Source organism: Ostrea edulis, chromosome 6, assembly GCF_947568905.1.
Source record: "Ostrea edulis chromosome 6, xbOstEdul1.1, whole genome shotgun sequence".
Classification (NCBI taxonomy): Eukaryota; Metazoa; Mollusca; class Bivalvia; order Ostreida; family Ostreidae; genus Ostrea; species Ostrea edulis.
In genome coordinates this window covers 39,011,862-39,031,861 of record NC_079169.1, presented here as the reverse complement: position 1 = coordinate 39,031,861, position 20,000 = coordinate 39,011,862, and the positions used below count along the sequence as shown (strand labels likewise).

The following is a 20,000-nucleotide window of genomic DNA, read 5'->3' as shown; positions in this document are numbered from 1 at the left end:
AGCGTCGCCATTCCTGCTATGCTTTGTAACAAATTGTTACATACGGTGCGGGGGACTGCACCTTTTGGGATGATTTCGGGAAAAAAATCCGAAGTCTTGTAGATTCCTTTTAATCCTTGTGTTTATGAGTAGGTATGTATGTGTGTCGTTCATGTAGACCCACACTCAACATGTTCAGGTCGATTCTAAAACCACAGAAACACTTAGATACCTCTTGGATGTGGAGGTTTTGAGGTTTATGCTTAAAAACCCACTAGGGTAGTTCATAACAGGCATCTCGCCTATTGCACAATAATCCTCAGGCTTCTCTCTTTCTCTCTCTTCCTTCGTTCTTTTCATCTATATTACTGGGTTGTCCTACGCTCTCTGGAGACTCTCTCTCTCATTTTCTTGGCCTATGTACAATAGAATCATTCATTCCATTTTCCTCCCCCTCTCTCTAAATGTGAAGGCAATCAAAGAATGTAAATACCTAGCTACTTTTCTATCTATTTATATCAATCAATCAGATTAATCAATGCATCAGCAAATCTACCACATTCACTTTCAGTTTCAGAATTATTTCATTTTGTATTCCCAGATATGCTTTCAGGAAACTCGTTGACATGATCTGAAAAGAGGACTGTCACATGTCACTCACGTGTTCGTTTGTTCCATGTCATTATCGGACGCTGTGGGTGTTGCTAAAACATGGAACAGAAAACGTAACGGGACAAAAAATGGAACGGAAAGAAGTAGATCAGCCACAAAGTACTAAAATTGGCCCTTTTGCCAAAATAAATGAGATTTTCACAGTTGATGCTCTAAGATTGATAGGTTATAGAACAATTTATTTTATAACAATATCTTTTCTAGTTTTCATTTTACAATAGTTTAAACTTGGTGTTGTTTTTCAGCATGAAAACTATATAACATCATGATGCTTACGTCATGATGTTGATGTTATGAAAATTAATACATAAAAAATGGATGCATAGGTTAATATGAATTTTTGGGGCTTATTCTGGTTGTAAATCACAACTGTTTAAATATCAGAAACGTGTACATATTTTCTATCATGATGTTTAAATTTGTGATACATGTGTATATTGCCCCTCCCTACATAACACTTATTTACAAAGTTTTTTGGGTTTTTTCGCTGTATTGGACATAATTGAAAAATCGTGATAAAAAAAATAAATTCCATGCAATGAAAGGACCACTGTCACAGCAAATAGTATTATTTTACTGTCTACCTCAAAGATGATTTTATTTTTTCAAGTTGCATATCTATTCGTATCAATTTCCAATGATTGACAATAAAAAGACAGACAACTCTATAATTCCGGTTAAACTTGAGTAATTATAGTAACTAATTGGGGCGAGTTGAGACTAGTATGGCAAAAACTTTACAAAATAACCAGTTTTTGGTGAAAATGGCAAATATACGGTACCATATCCAGTTCTAATATGTATACAGCATTAATGATAATAATAATGCAGGTTCTTTAGAAAAGAATTAGAACAATTAATGTAGCTAAGATAACATAAAAAATCGGAGAAATAAGTTGGTTGTTTTGTTTGATTAAAATGGAAATTTTAGGAATTTGTTCACAAGTGGTAAAACAATTTTATTTTAAAATTCTGCTCCATGAATTGATTAAGCCAAGTTGAATGTTTGTATTAAAGTTTCAAAGCGTTTTACAAGAATCTTGTGATTTGGGCATTGACAGAGGTGTTACATGTAGCGAGTAGAGAATGGAAAGAACACACAAGGTTTATACCCCCCCTCTCCCCCCCCCCCCCCCCCCCCCCTCTGTGTTAAACTGTCTATAACACACATACATTTACACATAATGCAATGCATACTTACATGTACATTCTTTATGAAAGATATATTTTGTAGTCAGTAATACAGGGATTTTTTTTAGGGTCTGTAGAGGGCCGAAATTCGGCCCCATTCCCAATACCGAAAAGCAGGTGTTTTTCCCAAAATGATGCCTAAAAATTCTCAAATGATGTATGCTTTGATGAGAATATGCCATGAGGGGTCATTCAACCTCGGTGCCACTCGATCTGTTGCAAAACATTTTGACAGTTTTTTCTCTGCCGAAGACATTTAAAGCTTGTCTAAGGCACATTGATAATAAAATATCAAATGGTTAACTTTTTGCTTGTTTTTCTTATTTAAAATTACTTTTTATGATACAAATTTCCCAATTTCAATCAAATATCGTTATTTTTCCCAAACTTGAAGGCCCGCCAGAAGCCTTATTTTTTGGTAAGGGAATGCAGCAACAAGTCCAAGTCCGGCGCCGCCTGGTAATCTTGCTCGCATCTATTAACAGGTTGTAGGATTCATCAAGCTTAATCTACAAAAATAAAAAATAAAAGAAGAATCATAAGACGAGTATTTTTCCCCACATTTATGTAACATGTAGAAATCAAATTGTAGTCAGGACAGTCTAGAAATATGTATTTTCAAAAATATATTATGTATATTACACATTGTGATGTTTCATGAATCTAAATTGTCAACGTTATTTACCGTGGTCGTTCCAGAAATCAGGTGGGACATTTCCACTGTCATATTTAGTTAAATCATACCGGCCCGCGTGTTGTGTTTTGCCAAAATTGGGTTACATTCCTGTCGCTTCGATCGCGAAGAGCTTAGTGTTTGTTATTTATATTGTACACCCTTACAGATAAAACTGCCGACTCCTAAGATCTAATTAAGAAACACATCTTTAATCTCGATATTTTCGTCTTACGACATCCATGTAAATCATCGCAGTGAATTGAAATCTGCTCTATGTTTTACTTCCCTCTCGAGACGTCACCATTGCCGGTGAAGCATGAAGGGCTGCAAAATTTAGGCCCCCGCACTATAATTTATTGTATAGTCTATATAGAGAAGGATCAAATTCGTGACAGGCCCATGCGATTGCACTCGAAATTTATACGAAAGAAATGCTTACCTTTGTTTACACACATCGTAGTCGACATCACGTCTCTGAATCCAACTCTCCCGCCCCGCGCATCATCAAGTAGCTACATTTTGTCACAGTCTCTATACAACAAGTTGAAAGTTGTGAATGTTTGTTTGCATTTTCCAAGCGATTCACTTCTTAGAATGGACCACTTCTATTTTCCTGTCATCGGTATAATATATCGCTGCAAACATGTTGATCAAATATATTCACTCATCCAACACTCAATTCAAATGCCTTAAATGACGTCATGTGGAGTCTGCGCGATCAGCATCCTGAAGAAGCGAGAGGATCAAGGGCGGATCCAGGAATCGTGTCGAAAGAAACAGCCGATTTACCGATATCTATTTAATCTACTGTTTTTTCAGAGGGGGGACCTACCAGATTTTAATATTCTCGATATCGACTTCTTTGAAAATCATATAGCCTGTGTTTAAGAGAGAGAGAGAGAGAGAGAGTCACTTAATACACGGGGCCAATACTCATAACCTCTACCTAATCTTCCCACTCACTACTACAAAAATAAAAAAGAGTGGCCGGGGGAGGGGCATTATAAAATACGTTGCATTTGGGGGGGGGGGGGTTACTACATTGATACGCAGCATCATTTTGAATGAAGGGGGGGGGGGTGTGCCGTGTTTTTGAGAATTATTAACTAGGATTTTTTTTTTTTTAAAATTACGGGGGGGGGGGGGGGGGGGGGGGGGGGGTAATTATTTTGGTGTCAATATTCATTCATAACTTCAAAAACTTTTACTTACATAAGGTATATGTTCCGAGTGACCTTGACCTTTCCAAAATTACCTTGGTCCAAAAGTCCCTGTCTCAGGGAAAATTTGTGATCAATTATATCAATATCAATTTCTGATGAAAGGTTTAGAGGATGGAAACTTTTATATAACTTTTAGATTGACTAGACTAAGATATGCTTCACCATTGAAAACAGAAAAACTGTAATAGAAATTAACTGGTGTAACAATGTTTATTTATAGCATTGATTATCAAGTTTTAAGAAAAACTTGTGTTTCACTGGTAAATTTAAGGTATTGAAAGTACATTTATCCAAAAACAGGTATTTCAATGGTCATGAAATAACTGTTCTAATGAACCCCAAAAGCAAATCACTGATAAAATACTGGTATTTCAATGATAACTGCTATTTCAATTGATTTTCAATTTTATTTCAATGGAAAATTTCCAGTTATTTTGGCTAAGGGTGGCCCCTGGATTCAAGGGGTAAAAACTCCCTGTAATATGGTCATGCAGTGAGTGTGGTATGTATAAAACAACGATAATTCATGATAATATTACTGGTAAGTCAACAAGTTGAACATCTTGTGTATAATTAATTGTTTTTTAACTAACAATTTAGACTGAGTGACCGCAACACTCCAATATACTAAATAGGCGAGAACTTCCAACAGTTGATTTCTAATCTAACTACTGGTATCATACTATTATGTTCTCCAAACAAAGTTTGGGAGCATATTGTTTTTACTCAGCTGTTTCTTACTATTTATATTATTTTTCTTCGGAACTTTTTTGTCTGGGAGTGTTCTCAGAAACTACACGAGGAATCGATATGAAACTTTCCAAGACGATTGTATAGCATTTGGGGATGTGCCAATAGTCATTTTGTCAGCACGTGCATGCCCGCGCATGCACATGCATTGCAATTTTGGTACAAAATATTCGAAATCAGAATACACAAGGGATCGACATGAAACCTTAATAGGATGATAATATATCAATTTGTAGATGTGCAAAATGATAGTCATTTTGTCTGCATGCGCATGCACGTGCATCCCATTTTTGAACACTAATTTTGTAATCAATCTAACTTTTTTGTTGTTCATTGAAATGGATTGATATTCATATCATAGGTAGATATTGAGACCCTTTATAACTGTCGTGATCTGCATGGTCAAAATTACCAATCTGCACGCGCATGCACTTCTTTTGATTGGATAATGCTTAATTAACATCTATAACTCTTATTATGTATTAAATCACTTTTAAATATTAGATTTAAAAAATATTTAGAGTGACTAAAGTATGCTATGAATTTTGAAAAAAAAAATGCAATTTCAAATTCAGAGTATAATTATTATCTATGTTACACTTTGGTAAAGCATATTAGCTGAGAAAATGTGTAAGGTCATATCTCTGTATTTTGCTGTATATGCTCAACATTTTTAGATTTTACATTTACAAATTGAAAATATAATGAAAAAAATTTAATACATAAGCATTATTACAATTTTATGTAGTAATTCCATTTTTAATTTCAGAATGTTTATACCCCATGAAATAATTTTTAACCCCATTTTCCCCCCACATAGATATGCCCTTGGAATTCTCTACCACCTTTTTTAAAAAAGTGTTGAGTGTTTTCTGTTTTTCATTTTTATTTGGTACTCAAATTCTTTCCACCACTACACAAGGTATACTAATTTTCGAGAAATATGTATACCTTTCTGAGTTTCGTCTGGGAATTCGTCATATTTTTAACGGGCGTTCATTAAAGTATCAAAAGCGTCCAACAATTTCTCGCACTGTTCTATTCTCTATTTGGATTTTTGATGGCAGAGATGAATGTACATGTATTCAAATACGTTTATTATGGCATGTACTGTTGTAGTATAAAGTAACTAGTTAGAATAATCTAACTGTGTCTCTGGACAGGCCCTCACCACACTCAAACCGAGTCCATAGGACATTATCACTTAACTATATCAAGAATATCTGATCCTATCTAGTAAAGTCGCTAACATTACTGTACCTTCCCCATTTCCTTAAACACCCAAATAGCACTACAAGAATACCGCCAATTGTATATGAGAAATATTTATTTCTATCAATTCTTTTTTTTTGAAGATGTCATCTGGTATCTATTTCATCGACAAGAATGATAGGTATATAGGTATCGTAAAGTTACTGTCATCGTTGCCATATATGTTTACATGGTTTTCAAAAATACGGAATAAAGATATTTCGCATAAGGAATAGTGATTACCATGCACATACAAATCAATGGGTTTGCGTTTCACGATTTTCTATTCATAAAATTTAAAATGCATTTTATTTTTATTTTCGGTTTGACACGCTGGGTAGAATCGGCGGAATTAAAAAAAGTAGAAATTTGCATTTTTATTTTTTTTCGATTACCCAGAAATTAGGGTAGGTGGATCCGTAAACCAAGAAATAAAAAATCTGTGGCCTTGCTATTATAAATTTACAATAATATATATCATTAAATGATATGAATATATACAAGTTGCGTTTTATTCATTTTAATTTTCACCCACTAATATTTCGCTTAGTATTTATTTCGTTTTATCACACGAAGGGAGGTACAGATGTCAGATATCCACAGAGACCCTCCGTGGACTTAAAAGTCTACCTCGCTCAGAAAATTAAGACTTCAGAGGTGCCGACAATTTTAAAGGTCTACTGTGTTTTATTAAAAAAAAATTTAGTTTACGAGGGCAATGTTTAAAAATTCCATTTTTCTAATTAGTTACTATATATGATTACAGTGAAACTTCTTTAAAGCGGTCAGCTCTCGGACTGGAAAAAACGGCCGGTTTAGAGGGGTGGCCGGTTGACCGAGAATTTAGCAATTATTTGACGTTTTATCTCATTATTCACGAAGTAGGTACTGTTCACTTTGATCTGGTGATCTATGATCAATTATCGGTGGATATTAAATTAGTCCGCTTGTACCTAAAGGTAATTATGAATTACAAATTTGTAAGAAATATTCTCGCTGAAATCATCTAATTTTTAACTGAAAATCTGTAACAGCTAGGATACATAAAGAAAACACAGAGGCCTATTATTGGAATTCCTCTTACCTATAAAAACTCTGTTTACATTCATCGCTTATGTCATTAACAATTTTTTTTTGACGGTTTTAGTAAATATGAAATTATAATCTGAATATTTCTTTGACATTTTAAGTTGATGGAAACCAAGAAAATTCATCTAGTATCTTTTAATAATTATCATGGGTTTGTTCTTTATTATCTACCGCTTATATCCATACGATAGTATGGTGAAACAATATGGGGTTTGATACGTACGGTATTCATTCAATATGTTCCTAACTGTTTTTTACATTTTGTACAGAATTTGGAAGGGTCTCTTGGATTAGCTAAGTGTCAATTAACATCCTTGACAGCACAGGTAAACAATAAAATTTAAAGAGGCCACTAGTGTTTTTCACACCTCCAGTTGATAATTTCCCACCTGCCTGGTTTTTCAGTCAATTTGCACACCTGGACAATCTTGATCAACCTCTGGCCAAAATGTTCTTGTCTTCAAAAAGTGGCTGGTATGTTTCACATGTTTGTTAACAAATGTACTTAAAAAAGTGACCGATGTCCGGTTTTCAGGGGTGGCCAGTTTGATAAGACTTTCTTTGCAAGGAAATGTTAAGATTTCTGCCGGGACTTTGAAAATCGGCTGATATTCAGGGAGAACCGGTTTTCTGAGGGGCCGGTTTGGAGAAGTTTCACTGTATTCAAGTTTAACCATGCAAAATTATAGAGTTGTCTCTCTTTTTATCGTCAATTAATATCAATTTTTATGGAAAATGATACGAATATATATATATATATATATATATATATATATATAGACTTTCAGTCTAGCTGTTTTGAAAACGCAAAACTTCACAGCAGTCAATATGTAATTGAGTAATCCCTTCCTGTAAGAACTGATACGTCTGTGTCACATAGTCATTGAAAGTAGGCCCAAAGGGAATAGAGGGACTCTTAAGCTCTTTCAAAGAGATTGCATATATATATATATATATATAAAATATAACAGCTAGACTGAAAGTGAAACAGTGATGTTTAACGAAATCTCAATTTTCTCTATATTCACTTGTACATAGTACGCTATATAGTTATCATGAAGTCTGTGAAAATGGAAGAGGTGATTCATACATGCCAATTTTTAAAAATCCCCATGGGGGATTTTGCGCGCGACGACCTTTTTCAAAGCTCAAAATTCACGACATTTTACCATGAAAATAAATATTTGTTTTTTCAAATAAAATATCAATCTAATCATTGTACATGTATCATATATATTAACACAACATCAAGTGTGTTTGACCATTAACTTTAACAAAACTAAAAAAAAAAAAAAAAAAAACCACTTTGAAAGATATACATAAATATTTTATTAAAATCATCTCTTCAGCAAAAAATCCTCTCCAACAACAAGTCACATATATATATTATCAAATACTTAAAGTTGCATCCTTTTACACCATATAAACATTAACTGGTCTATATATCAAAATTTAAATTAAAACACATGCATTTAGGTACGACTACAAAGGCGATCTTGCTTGTCTGTAAACATGGGCTTGCAGAGTCTGGTGGAACAATCTGCATTGCAACCAGAAAAGGAGTGATCTGCCCTGCTATGAAGTTTGCGAACAAAACCTTTGCACCCATGACATTTGAAATAATTACCAGGAAAAAGACGCATCAAAATATACGTTTTTACTTGTAAATTAAGGCTACTTGCCAATATAAAATTCAGTACAGACTTGTGCGAATTACGTATCACAAAGTCTATTGAATACTACACTATATAATACATTGCTATAGACAGATAGATTCGGATAGCCTATATTATTATAGTTGGAAAAAAAATATATTTGACATACCTTATTGCATATTTTGGATGCTGTCCGCGAGAGGCAAAAATCGGGAATGTCCGGTTCTTTGTTGGTGACACTATCATCGTTGTCATTCATGTTTGTGTAAAGGATATATCAATTTGAAATCCGTCTTCCCGATTAATTACTATCAAAACATGCTTCGCACTGTCCAATAAGCACCCCGACACAGGCAGACCAGGTAAATTGCACCACCCCAATACCATGCGACACAGGTAAACAGCAATGGTTGACTATTGTCCCGATTTCTGATTGGCCAGTTCAAAAATGACGCGGGATTTCAAATTCCGGTTGGAAATGGGGGTTTGTTGTCGTAAAATGGGAGATATTTTTAGAAAATCAGGATTTCAGGGTATTTTTGCAATCCCGATCGGGTTTTCGGGATTTGCCTTTTCAACTGCTTCAAATCGGGAGAATCCCGCACAAATCAGGAGAATCCCGCACAAATCGGGAAAGTTGGCATGTATGGTGATTGACAATTTTCACTGCAAGGATGCAACAATCAACCTTGCTCACTCAGGCAATTTTGGATACTCATTTTTGTGGCCACAAAATTTTCTACACGATAAAACAACATAGACAACAAATCACAATATACTTGGAAAGAATATTGTTTTTTGTTGTTGTTTTTTTAAAAGAATGACAATGATGAAATGGTTTTAGAATGATGTGCTGGACATTGAATAATACTAAGCTCAAAACGTGATACCTTTCTTATATATATATTAATGCATGATTTTGAAAAAGAAAAACCAGCAAAAAAGCATTGGTCAGCTTTTAGTGCCAACATCACAATGAGTAAGAAAATGCAGCACAAATGCAGCTCTGTAAGAATCTGTTTAAGATTTTGCAGTACAAGGTTAGTCATATTGCAGTACATAATCAGCACATACAGTTTCCTGGCAAAACAAAGTAAACATTTTGCAGTACACTTTTTGTACAGATGCAGTACAAAATCAGCATACAGTGTATGCTGCCTGGCAGTACACTATCCCATATTGTGCTGTATTTGTACTTCATATCTGCAGTGCAAATAAAGTGTACTTCCAGCACCAAAGCAGCATATGCTGCAATGCAGTATGCGCTGTAATTCCGTAAGGGTATATATGCAACTTGAAAATATAAACTCGATCGTCTTTGAGATAGACGGTAAATCAATACTATTTGCTGTGGTCCTTTCACTGCATGGAATTAATTTTTGATCACGATTTTTCTTCAATTATGTCCAATACAGCGGGGGGGGGGGGGGGGGATTGTAGAGTGATATGAAATATACAAGTTCCTAGTATTTTAACAGTTGTGATTTACAACCAGAATAAGCCCCAAAAATATATATTAACCTATACGTCCATTTTTTGTGTATTACACTGTGATTCTCATAACGTCAACATCATGACGTTATATAGTTTTTCTGTTGAAAAACAATACAAAGTTTAAACAAGTGTAAAACAAAAACTAGAAAAGATATAGTTATAAAATAAATTGTTCTATGACCTAAATCTTAGAGCATCAACTGTGAAAGTCTCTTTTATTTTGGCGAAAGGGCCAATTTTAGTACTTTGTGGCTCTGCATGGTTCTTTGGTATGAAGTATTTTTGGGACAAGGGGGTCATAAATTGTAAATTTCAAGATTCCTGCACCCCTGGGCCTTAAGGGTGGGTCAAAAAAAAACTGTCAAAAATTGACCAATTTTCAACAAACTTCTCTACAACTGCACATGTTTAAGAAAAACTGAATGCATAGTGATGTAGAGTAGGAAAGCCCCTACCAAAATTGTAAATTTCATGATCCCTGGGGTAGGGGTTCTGACCCCAGGGTGAGGCCAAACTTGGTATATATTGTTTATGTGTAAAGCATTTATTAATAAATAACATCTTTTGTGCTATTCATACTGAATTGAAGCTAAATGAATATTTAGAAAAAACAGATAGTCCTTTACTAAAACTGTAAATAAATTTGATGATCCAACCCAGAGCGAAATTTAGTACAAAAAAAGTACCAGAAAAAAGTACATAAAAGGAACCAAAAAATCATGCTTTTTTTAAACTAAATTTTGAACCATGCATTTGGTCTTTCCAAATTCAGTAAAGAAAAAAAAAAGTATAATTTTTTTGTGCTATAAGATAACAAAAGTATACTTTTAGCATATCTCTTTATCTGTTGCAAAGTACATAAAAAGTATGATTGGAAATACAGAAAAAGCACAAAAATGTATTAAGTACAAAAAAAGTATCCAGAGAAAAGTACAAAAAAAGTATACTCTTAAGAAAGTATAGAAAAAGTATCATAAAAGTATACTTTTCAGTTGGTACAGAAAAAGCACAAAAATGTATTATATTAAGTACAAAAAAGTATACTCTTAAGCAAGTATGGAAAAAGTATCTTAAAGGTATACTTTTAAGTTGGTACAGAAAAAGCACAGAAATGTATTAAGTACAAAAAAAGTATCCAACGAAAAGTCCAAAAAAGTATACTCTTAAGTAAGTATAGAAAAAGTATCATAAAAGTACACAACGTCAACAAATCAGGTATCATTGAAAGGGTCTTCTCACAAGAAATGCATATACAGGTGACTCGAGATGGCTCGAACCTCGATCTCTCAAACAAGTTCTCGGTCTCTGGAAGTGAAATCATGGTCCCGATTTTTTTCTCTAAATAACAAAGCAAATTTACTATCGATCTCTCAAAGTTCTTGATCTTTAAGGCTTTTCTATTCAGAATGTGTGTTGTATCAATTCAGAATGCACAATATGTTTCCAGGTTGAATTTCACTGTCCGACGGGCGTATATTGTACCGTTTGTGGTACTCTTGTTTTAACTTGGTTAAAAATGACAATAATTAACTTTTTAGGTTTGCAGATAGCAGAGTGAGGGAATTTGCAGTGAACTGTCTACATAGAATTAATTCTGATGAGCTTGTTTACTTTTTGCCTCAGCTTATTCAGGTAAATGTATTGATGTACTGCTGTTTGATAAAACTCATAGACACTTGAGATATGTATCTAATGCTTATAGCCATAGAGCCAATGAAAGAGTTGTATAGTATTACATAATTTATATTTCTCATATTTGTAAATTAGGTAAGAATAAGTGTTTCGATGTCAATGATAATTTTAAAACTGCAGAAGCAATAGTTTTGATCTGAGAATGGCATAATCAATATTCCCGAATCAAAGAAATTTGACGTTTTGAACATGCATTAAATTAACATCCTTTTTGTTTGTTTTACATTTAAGAGTAGGGTGGTTTAAAAAAAAAGGAGGCAAAGCATATTTGACCAATTTTGCATGTTTTACAAATAGTCTGGGTGATTTGAGGGATACCATATCTTGTGTCATGATACTGTGTATCTGTGTTCCAAAAAATTAAGAGATATCTCAAAAAACAATGAATTGGTGTCCCAAAATGTTGGTAAAAATGTCAGGAGTGCAACACTTTTGTGACATAAAAAAAATTTGCTTTTTAGGTCACCTGAATTCATTCAGGTGACCTATTGCTATCTGTTTTTGTCCGTCGTCGTGCGTTAACATTTGAACATTTTCAGCTTCTTCTCTGAAACCCCTGAACCAATTTCAGCCAATTTTGGCATATAGCATCTGTGGGTGAAGGGGAACAAAAACTGTGAAATTCGTGGTCCCTGCCCCCCTGGGGCCTGAGGGGTGGGGCAAAAACCATCAAAATGAGTGTAATTTTAAAAAATCTTCTTCTTTACTCCTGGACATCAAGAAGCCAAACTGTGGGCATAATTATAATGAGCATTGAGCCCTCTACCAAAATTGTGAAATTCATGGCCCCTGGGGCAGGGGTTCTTGTGTTAGGGTGGGGCTCTATTGGTCATATAGTGAAAATAGCAAAAACCATCAAAATGAGTATAATTTTAAAAAATCTTCTTCTTTACTCCTGGACATCAAGAAGCCAAACTGTGGGCATAATTATAATGAGCATTGAGCCCTCTACCAAAATTGTGAAATTCATGGCCCCTGGGGCAGGGGTTCTTGTGTTAGGGTGGGGCTCTATTGGTCATATAGTGAAAATAGCAAAAACCATCAAAATGAGTATAATTTTAAAAAATCTTCTTCTTTACTCCTGGACATCAAGAAGCCAAACTGTGGGCATAATTATAATGAGCATTGAGCCCTCTACCAAAATTGTGAAATTCATGGCCCCTGGGGCAGGGGTTCTTGTGTTAGGGTGGGGCTCTATTGGTCTTATAGTGAAAATGTAGAAATTCTTTGAAAATCTTCTCTGTCTCTGGGTATTAAGTAGACAAACTAATAGCATGGTAATGATGAGCAAGGATGCCTCTGTATATCCCCCGCAACAAGTTGGGGGGGGGGGGGGGGGGTATACTGGAATCGAGTTGTCCGTCTGTCCGTCCGTCCGTCTGTAGACGCAATGGTTTCCGGGCTCTAAAGCATTATCCTTTCCACCTACTGTCACCATATCATATATATGGACTACCCATGGGATGAAGATGTTCCCTATCGATTTTGGGGTCAAAAGGTCAAAGGTCAAGCACACTGGACATCGAAGTAGCAATATGGTTTCCGGGCTCTAAAGTGTTATCCTTTCCACCTACAGTCACCATATCATACATATGGACTACCCATAGGATGAAGATGTTCCCTATGGATTTTAAAGTCAAAAGGTCAAAGGTCATGCGCACTGGACATTGAAGTAGCAATATGGTTTCCGGGCTCTAAAGCGTTATCCTTTCCACCTACAGTCACCATATCAAACATATGGACTACCCATGGGATGAAGATGTTCCCTATCGATTTTGGGTTCAAAAGGTCAAAGGTCAAGCGCACTGGACATTGAAGTAGCAATATGGTTTCCAGGCTCTAAAGCGTTATCCTTTCCACCTACAGTCACCATATCATACATATGGACTACCCATGGGATGAAGATGTTCCCTATCGACTTTGGGGTCAAAAGGTCAAAGGTCATGCGCACTGGACATCGAAGTAGCAACACTCAGAAAAGAGGTAGTTTATACCTATTACCAACACCCTTTGGGAGATTGGGGTAAGCGAGGGGTATTCTTAGTGAGCATTGCTCACAGTACCTCTTGTTAAAAATTGTGAAATTCATGGCCCCTGGATCAGGGGTTCTGGTTCTAGGGTGGGGCTCTATAAGTCATATAGTGAAAATGCATTATTTCTTTGAAAATCTTCTTCTCTGTCCTTGGGTATTAAGTAGACAAACCAATAGCATGATTATGATGAGCAAGGATGCCTCTTTCAAAATTGTGAAATTTATGGCCCCTGGGTCAGGGGTTCTGGTATTAGGGTGGGGCCCTATTGATCATATAGTGAAAATGCATTTTATTTCTTTGAAAATCTTCTCCTCTGCTGCTGGGTATTAAGTAGACAAACTAATAGTATGATATGATGATCAAGGATGCTTCTTTCAAAACTGAAATTTATGGCCCCTGGGTCAGGGGTTCTGGTGCAAAGGCGGGGCTGACCACATAGCTATTCAATGTTTCTTCCATCCAAAAGTAAAATTCTTATATTTAAACACAAACCTAATTCAAACATTGGAAGGTTGTTACATGATACTCAGGTGACCTATAAGGCCCCTGGGCCTCTTGTTTCAAATTTCTGTCTATCAAAACAAAAAGATATTTATGAAAAGAAAACTATTGTTTAAAAATCTTCAATTTATATACTTTTAAATTCCAAGAATGATAAAACACTTAAAGCTTCAGATATGATTTTAATATCAGCTCAAAAAAATGTAGTGCCATGTCAGGAGTGCAACACAAAGAATGACCAGTTTGTGTAAAAAAGTGTCTTTTGAATTAGTTAATGTCAATTTAACTACAAAAGAAATCTAAACTTTTAAAACAACATCTCTTCTGTTAAAAAAAAGAAAGAAGTAACTGCTGGTGTCCATGTAAACTTCGTGGGAGTTGATTTAATGAGCATACCCCGCATGGTCAGGAGTACAACATTTCGACTTTTGATAGACACCAGTCAAAACTAACTATATCAATATAATCTTTTTCTTTATTTTTTAGAAGAGGCAATATAAAAGATATGATTTTTGGGGGGAAAAAATGACAGAAAAAAATTATATTTTGCCCACAGGGCTATCTTTTTAATGTCAGGAGTGTAACACTTTTTAAATACATTTCAATAGTTTAGATATTAATCTTTAAATATTAATTTTGCATGTTTCTAATTATTAGTGTATGACTTCTAAAGCATTAGCAGATGTGTTTATAAGTAAAAAAAAAAAAAAACCACCACTGTGTGGGGTTATTTTTGATATGTTTTTCCAACAGTTTATCACAAAGAAATGTTTATCCCACAAACATTGCTAGACATTTCTTGTCTTTTCTCATTCCACCTGTTGTCTTTCATGTGAATGAATTATTGAATATAATTTTATAAGCCTATTAATGTGTTGCACTCCTGACACAATATAACAACTACAATGATAATTAACTAGAATATTTTTTTTCAAGTTTAACTACGGTTTGCCAAAATTTTATATGTTTTCTCTAAGAATATATTTATCATTGACCAAAAATTATTTCTTATGTGGATTTTATTTATTCTCTACTTTGACTACCATTTTTCATCCAAATTAAAAAATTATATTAGAAATATTTTAATGATTCTTTACATTTCTATTTTAAAAAAATATGAAAAATCTAAAATAGAAGAAAAATTCTTTAAGATGAGAATTTTAGTGCTAGTAAAAGATTCCTATCTCAGTAACTCAACAAAAATTTCCTTTAATTGCTGTATTGTCTCTATGCATGCATAAAAACAGAACCGATTGAAATATATGTGTCTGCATGAAGTTATAGATAGTTGTTTTCAGTATGTCTGACATTAAAAACAATGCATTTTAATGCAAGAAAAATGATTTTATTATCTACTAATACAACTTTAATTGGAAAAAAAGAAAAGAAAACATTGAGTATTTTGACAATTTTTTGTAAATTTTGATCATAAAACAAATATTTCCTCCATAAAATTGATGAAAACTTTATCTGCTCAGATAATTTTCTCTATAAATTTCATTTTATTTCCCAAAATTTCATTTATGCAGTCCTTTCCACTGTTGTAAATGAGTGCAACAAAAGTAGGTCAAATGAGGATATGTGTTTATGCATGCATAAAAACAATTGGTAGAAATATATGTCTGAAATTATAAATAATTGTTTTCAGTATGTCTGATATTAATAAGAAATGCATTCTAATATATCTAAACTGATATTTTTATCTACAACAACTTTATTTGAACAAAGTAGGTGGAATAAAAGTTTAAGGTTGATCGATCCTCTTGTGATGTCATAGGTTTTTGCAAAATCTTTATCGATTTAAATTTTGCACATGATTGAAATATATCTTTCAGAGGAACTTTATTCACTGAATGAAATAAAAAATTTGGTAAACTTTTGATACTGAAAAAGTTTTAATTTTCCATAGATAATCAATTATCTATAATTTTAAAAATGTTGTCAAGGGCAATAACTCCTATGCTGGAATTTCCTCTACTGCATGTCTATGACACAATGATTTCCCTAATATCCACAATTAATTTTTATATATCTATGAATTATCAGATTTCTTAAACTGTTGACAATTAAAATTTGTCATTTCAACAAGTTTTTATTAATTTTCATCATTCTGTTCAACGAAAATGTACAATTTTTTTATGTTGATATATACTTCTGTTTTTGTATGTCTGACATCTTTAAAAGGGTGGCAACATACACATTTTCTTTGGTTATTGATTAGATTAAACTATATTGAGTGGAAATTGATACAGTTTTTCCACTTTTAACCATTAATATTGATAAGTCACATGAGGATCGATCCACCTTAATAGAGTATTTTGACAATATTTCACAATTTTGATCAAAAAACATCCACTCCTAAATGGATGAAAATTTCATTTGCTCTGATTATTTTCTCTAAAAACTTCAAATTTTCTCCTGATATTTTATATATTTTCTTTATATAATTGATGCATGTAGTTATTGTCAGGAGTGCAACAAAGTGAGTGAAAACAGAAGGTTTTAGAAAATTGTCTTTTTGTCCTTCAGACTGATATTTCAATAAGAAAATTATTGTGTACTTCTTTTAAAGGTGTTACTCCAACATGGAAAGTAATTTATTTTCATTTTTGTTAATATTTCTTATAAATATAAAAACTTTTAGAGCCATCCTCACAATACCGTATCTACTCGCCTATAAGTCGGTCCGCCTATAAGTCGGTTGTATTTTTATGCCCCCCTTTGAAAAAAAGGGGGCATATTGTTTTGGAACAGTCGGTCGGTCGGTCGGTCTGTAGACCGCATGTTGTCCGCTCAATATCTTGAGAACCATTCACTTGATGATAATGATATTTCATATGTGGGTTGGTTATGAGTGGAAGATGACCCCTATTGTTTTTCAGGTCAAAGGTCAAGGGTCAATCTACTGTGGACATAGGAATATAATGTCCGCTCAATATCTCGAGAACCCTTTGCTTGAAAGACATCAAACTTGGCACACTGGTACATCCTAAGGAGTAGATGACCCTTATTGATTTTGAGGTCATATGGTCAAAGGTCAAGGGTCAAACTGGGCATAGGAATATACTGACCATTCAATGTCTAGAGAACCCTTTGCTTGACAGACATCAAACTTGGTACACCAGTACATCTTCAGAAGAAGATGACCCCTATTGATTTTTAGGTCACATGGTCAAAGGTCAAGGGTCAAACTGGACATAGGAATATACTGTCCATTCAATATCTTGAGAACCCTTAGCTTGACAGACATCAAACTTGGTACACTAGTACGTGTTCAGGAGAAGATGACCCCTATTGATTTTCAGATCACATGGTCAAAGGTCAAGGATCAAACTGGACATAGGAATATACTGTCCGTTCAATATATTGAGAACCCTTTTCTTGACAGACATCAAACTTGGTACACTGACACGTCTTCAGGAGAAGATGACCCCTATTGATTTTGATGTCACATGGTCAAAGGTCAAGGGTCACACTGGACATAGGAATATATTGTCCGTTCAATATATTGAGAACCCTTTTCTTGACAGACATCAAACTTGTTACACTGGTACGTCTTCAGGAGAAGTTTACCCCTATTGATTTTGAGGTCACATGGTCAAAGGTCAAGGGTCAAACTGGACATTGGAATATACTGTCTGCTCAATATCTTGAAAACCCTTTGCCTTGTAGACATAAAACTTGGTACACCAGTATGTCTTCAGAAGAAAATGACCCTTATTGATTTTGAGGTCACATGGTCAAAGGTCAAGGGTCAAACTGAACATAGGAATATACTGTCCGTTCAATATCTTGAGAACCCTTTGCTTGACAGACATCAAACTTGGTACACTAGTACGTCTTCAGGAGAAGATGACCCCTATTGATTTTGAGGTCACATGGTCAAAGATCAAGGGTCAAACTGGACATAGGAATATAATGTCTGCTCAATATCTTGAGAACCCTTTTCTTGACAGACATCAAACTTAGTACACTGGTAGATCTGCAGGAGAAGATGACTCTTATTGATTTTGAGGTCACATGGTCAAAGGTCAAGGGTCAAACTAGACGTTGGAATATACTGTCTGCTCAGTATCTTGAGAACCCTCTTCTTGACAGACATCAAACTTGGTACACTGATACGTCTTCAGGAGAAGATGACCCCTAATGATTTTGAGGTCACATGAGCAAAGGTCAAGGGTCAAACTGGACATAGGAATATACTGTCCATTCAATATCTTGAGAACCCTTTGCTTGACAGACATCAAACTTGGTACACTGGTACATCTTTAGGAGAAGATGATCCCTATTGATTTTGAGGTCACATGTTTAAAGGTCAAGGGTCAACCTGGACATAGGAATATACTGTCTGCTCAATATCTTCAGAACCCTTTGCTTGACAGACATCAAACTTTAAATAGTACACTGGTGTATATTCAGGAGAAGATGACTCCTATTGATTTTGAGGTCACATGGTCAAAGGTCAAGGGTCAAACTGGACATAGTAATATACTGTCCACTCAATATCTTGATAACCCTTTTACTTGACAGACATCAAACTTAGTACATTGGTACATCTTCAGGAGAGGATGACCCCTATTGATTTTGAGGTCAAAAGTCAATAGTTGAACTGGACATAGTAATATATTGTATCCTATATTTTAAGAATTATTTGCTTGATTGACACGTACCAAACTTGGTACACTGGTACAGCATAAGGAGTAGATGACCCCTATTGAATTTTAGGTCACATGGTCAATTCACTCTTGACATAGGAAGATATTGTCTGCTCAATATTTTGAATTGATGATAATACTATCAATTAAATGAGGTGTGTGTATAACCCTTTTCAATTTTGCACCATGGGGGGCATATGTGTTTTACAAACATCTCTTGTTTAAGGTTATTTTGTAGGAATTTGCTATTGACCCGCTTGTAAGTTGGTACAAATTTTTGTCAGAATTGGTTGACAATTTCAAGTCCATGTTCCAGTGCTTTTACCTACATTTCAAAAAATATTTTGAGAAATTAATAATTATGAGGTGCTCAATATCCAATCCATATCTGTTTGGGGTTGAAATGCAACCCTTGATCTATTATTGGCAATGATCACTTGTTTACCTAAGCATAATGGTCTCTTACCAGTACCTGACACCGTGTTTACTTAGTGGCATGCACCTCATGAAAACTGTTATTGTGGGATTCCAGTATAATTCATTGTATCAATAATCAAGTTTTTAAGAGTCAAGAATGATGATCTAATTAAAATTATCTGTTAACAATGTTCAGTCTTTTATGAAATATTTCAGCTGGTATATATATTCATGAATATTTCAATATTAAATTGGGTTCGCAATTCAATTTTACCGATAAACGGTAGATTAGTTAAATTGAATGAAAGAATTAGTTACGGGTATGTAAATAATTCTTAAAATAAATAATATACACTTAACTAGATAAAATTATGAAAATATGTAAATACTTGTACTTTATACATAATTTTAAAATACATAAACAATACGATGTGTTTAGATATTTGTGAACAATAATCATTTGTGTGGTAGTCCATGATAATCGTCGGAGTTGTTTAAAAAACACCACTTTACGCCGCCCAGAAAAATACCAATCTTCTTAGGACACGCCTATAAGTCGGACATAGAGTTTTGGACCAAAAATTGACTCCCAAAAATCCGACTTATAGACGAGTACATACGGTAAGGGGAAAATTACCCCAAAAATCAAATATTTTGAAAAAAACATGTACTTGATTCAAAATTACTGTCTGAAATTATTGATTATTGTTCCCTACACCATT

The 20,000-nt window shown here is 34.3% G+C and overlaps 1 protein-coding gene across 4 annotated transcripts in view; it reads left to right on the top strand.

The window, feature by feature from the left end:
* The window catches only part of LOC125682956 (phosphatidylinositol 4-phosphate 3-kinase C2 domain-containing subunit alpha-like), a 372,533-nt gene that overhangs the window by 219,111 nt on the left and 133,422 nt on the right, over nucleotides 1–20,000 (top strand). For all 4 annotated transcript variants that reach the window (XR_007372745.2, XM_048923599.2, XM_048923598.2 and 1 more), the window contains exon 20: nucleotides 11,519–11,612. Coding sequence is in view for 3 of the 4 variants with exons in the window: in XM_048923599.2 (XP_048779556.2) it covers nucleotides 11,519–11,612 (94 nt within the window). In the remaining variant the exon portion in view is untranslated. The remainder of the gene's footprint in view (nucleotides 1–11,518; nucleotides 11,613–20,000) is intronic.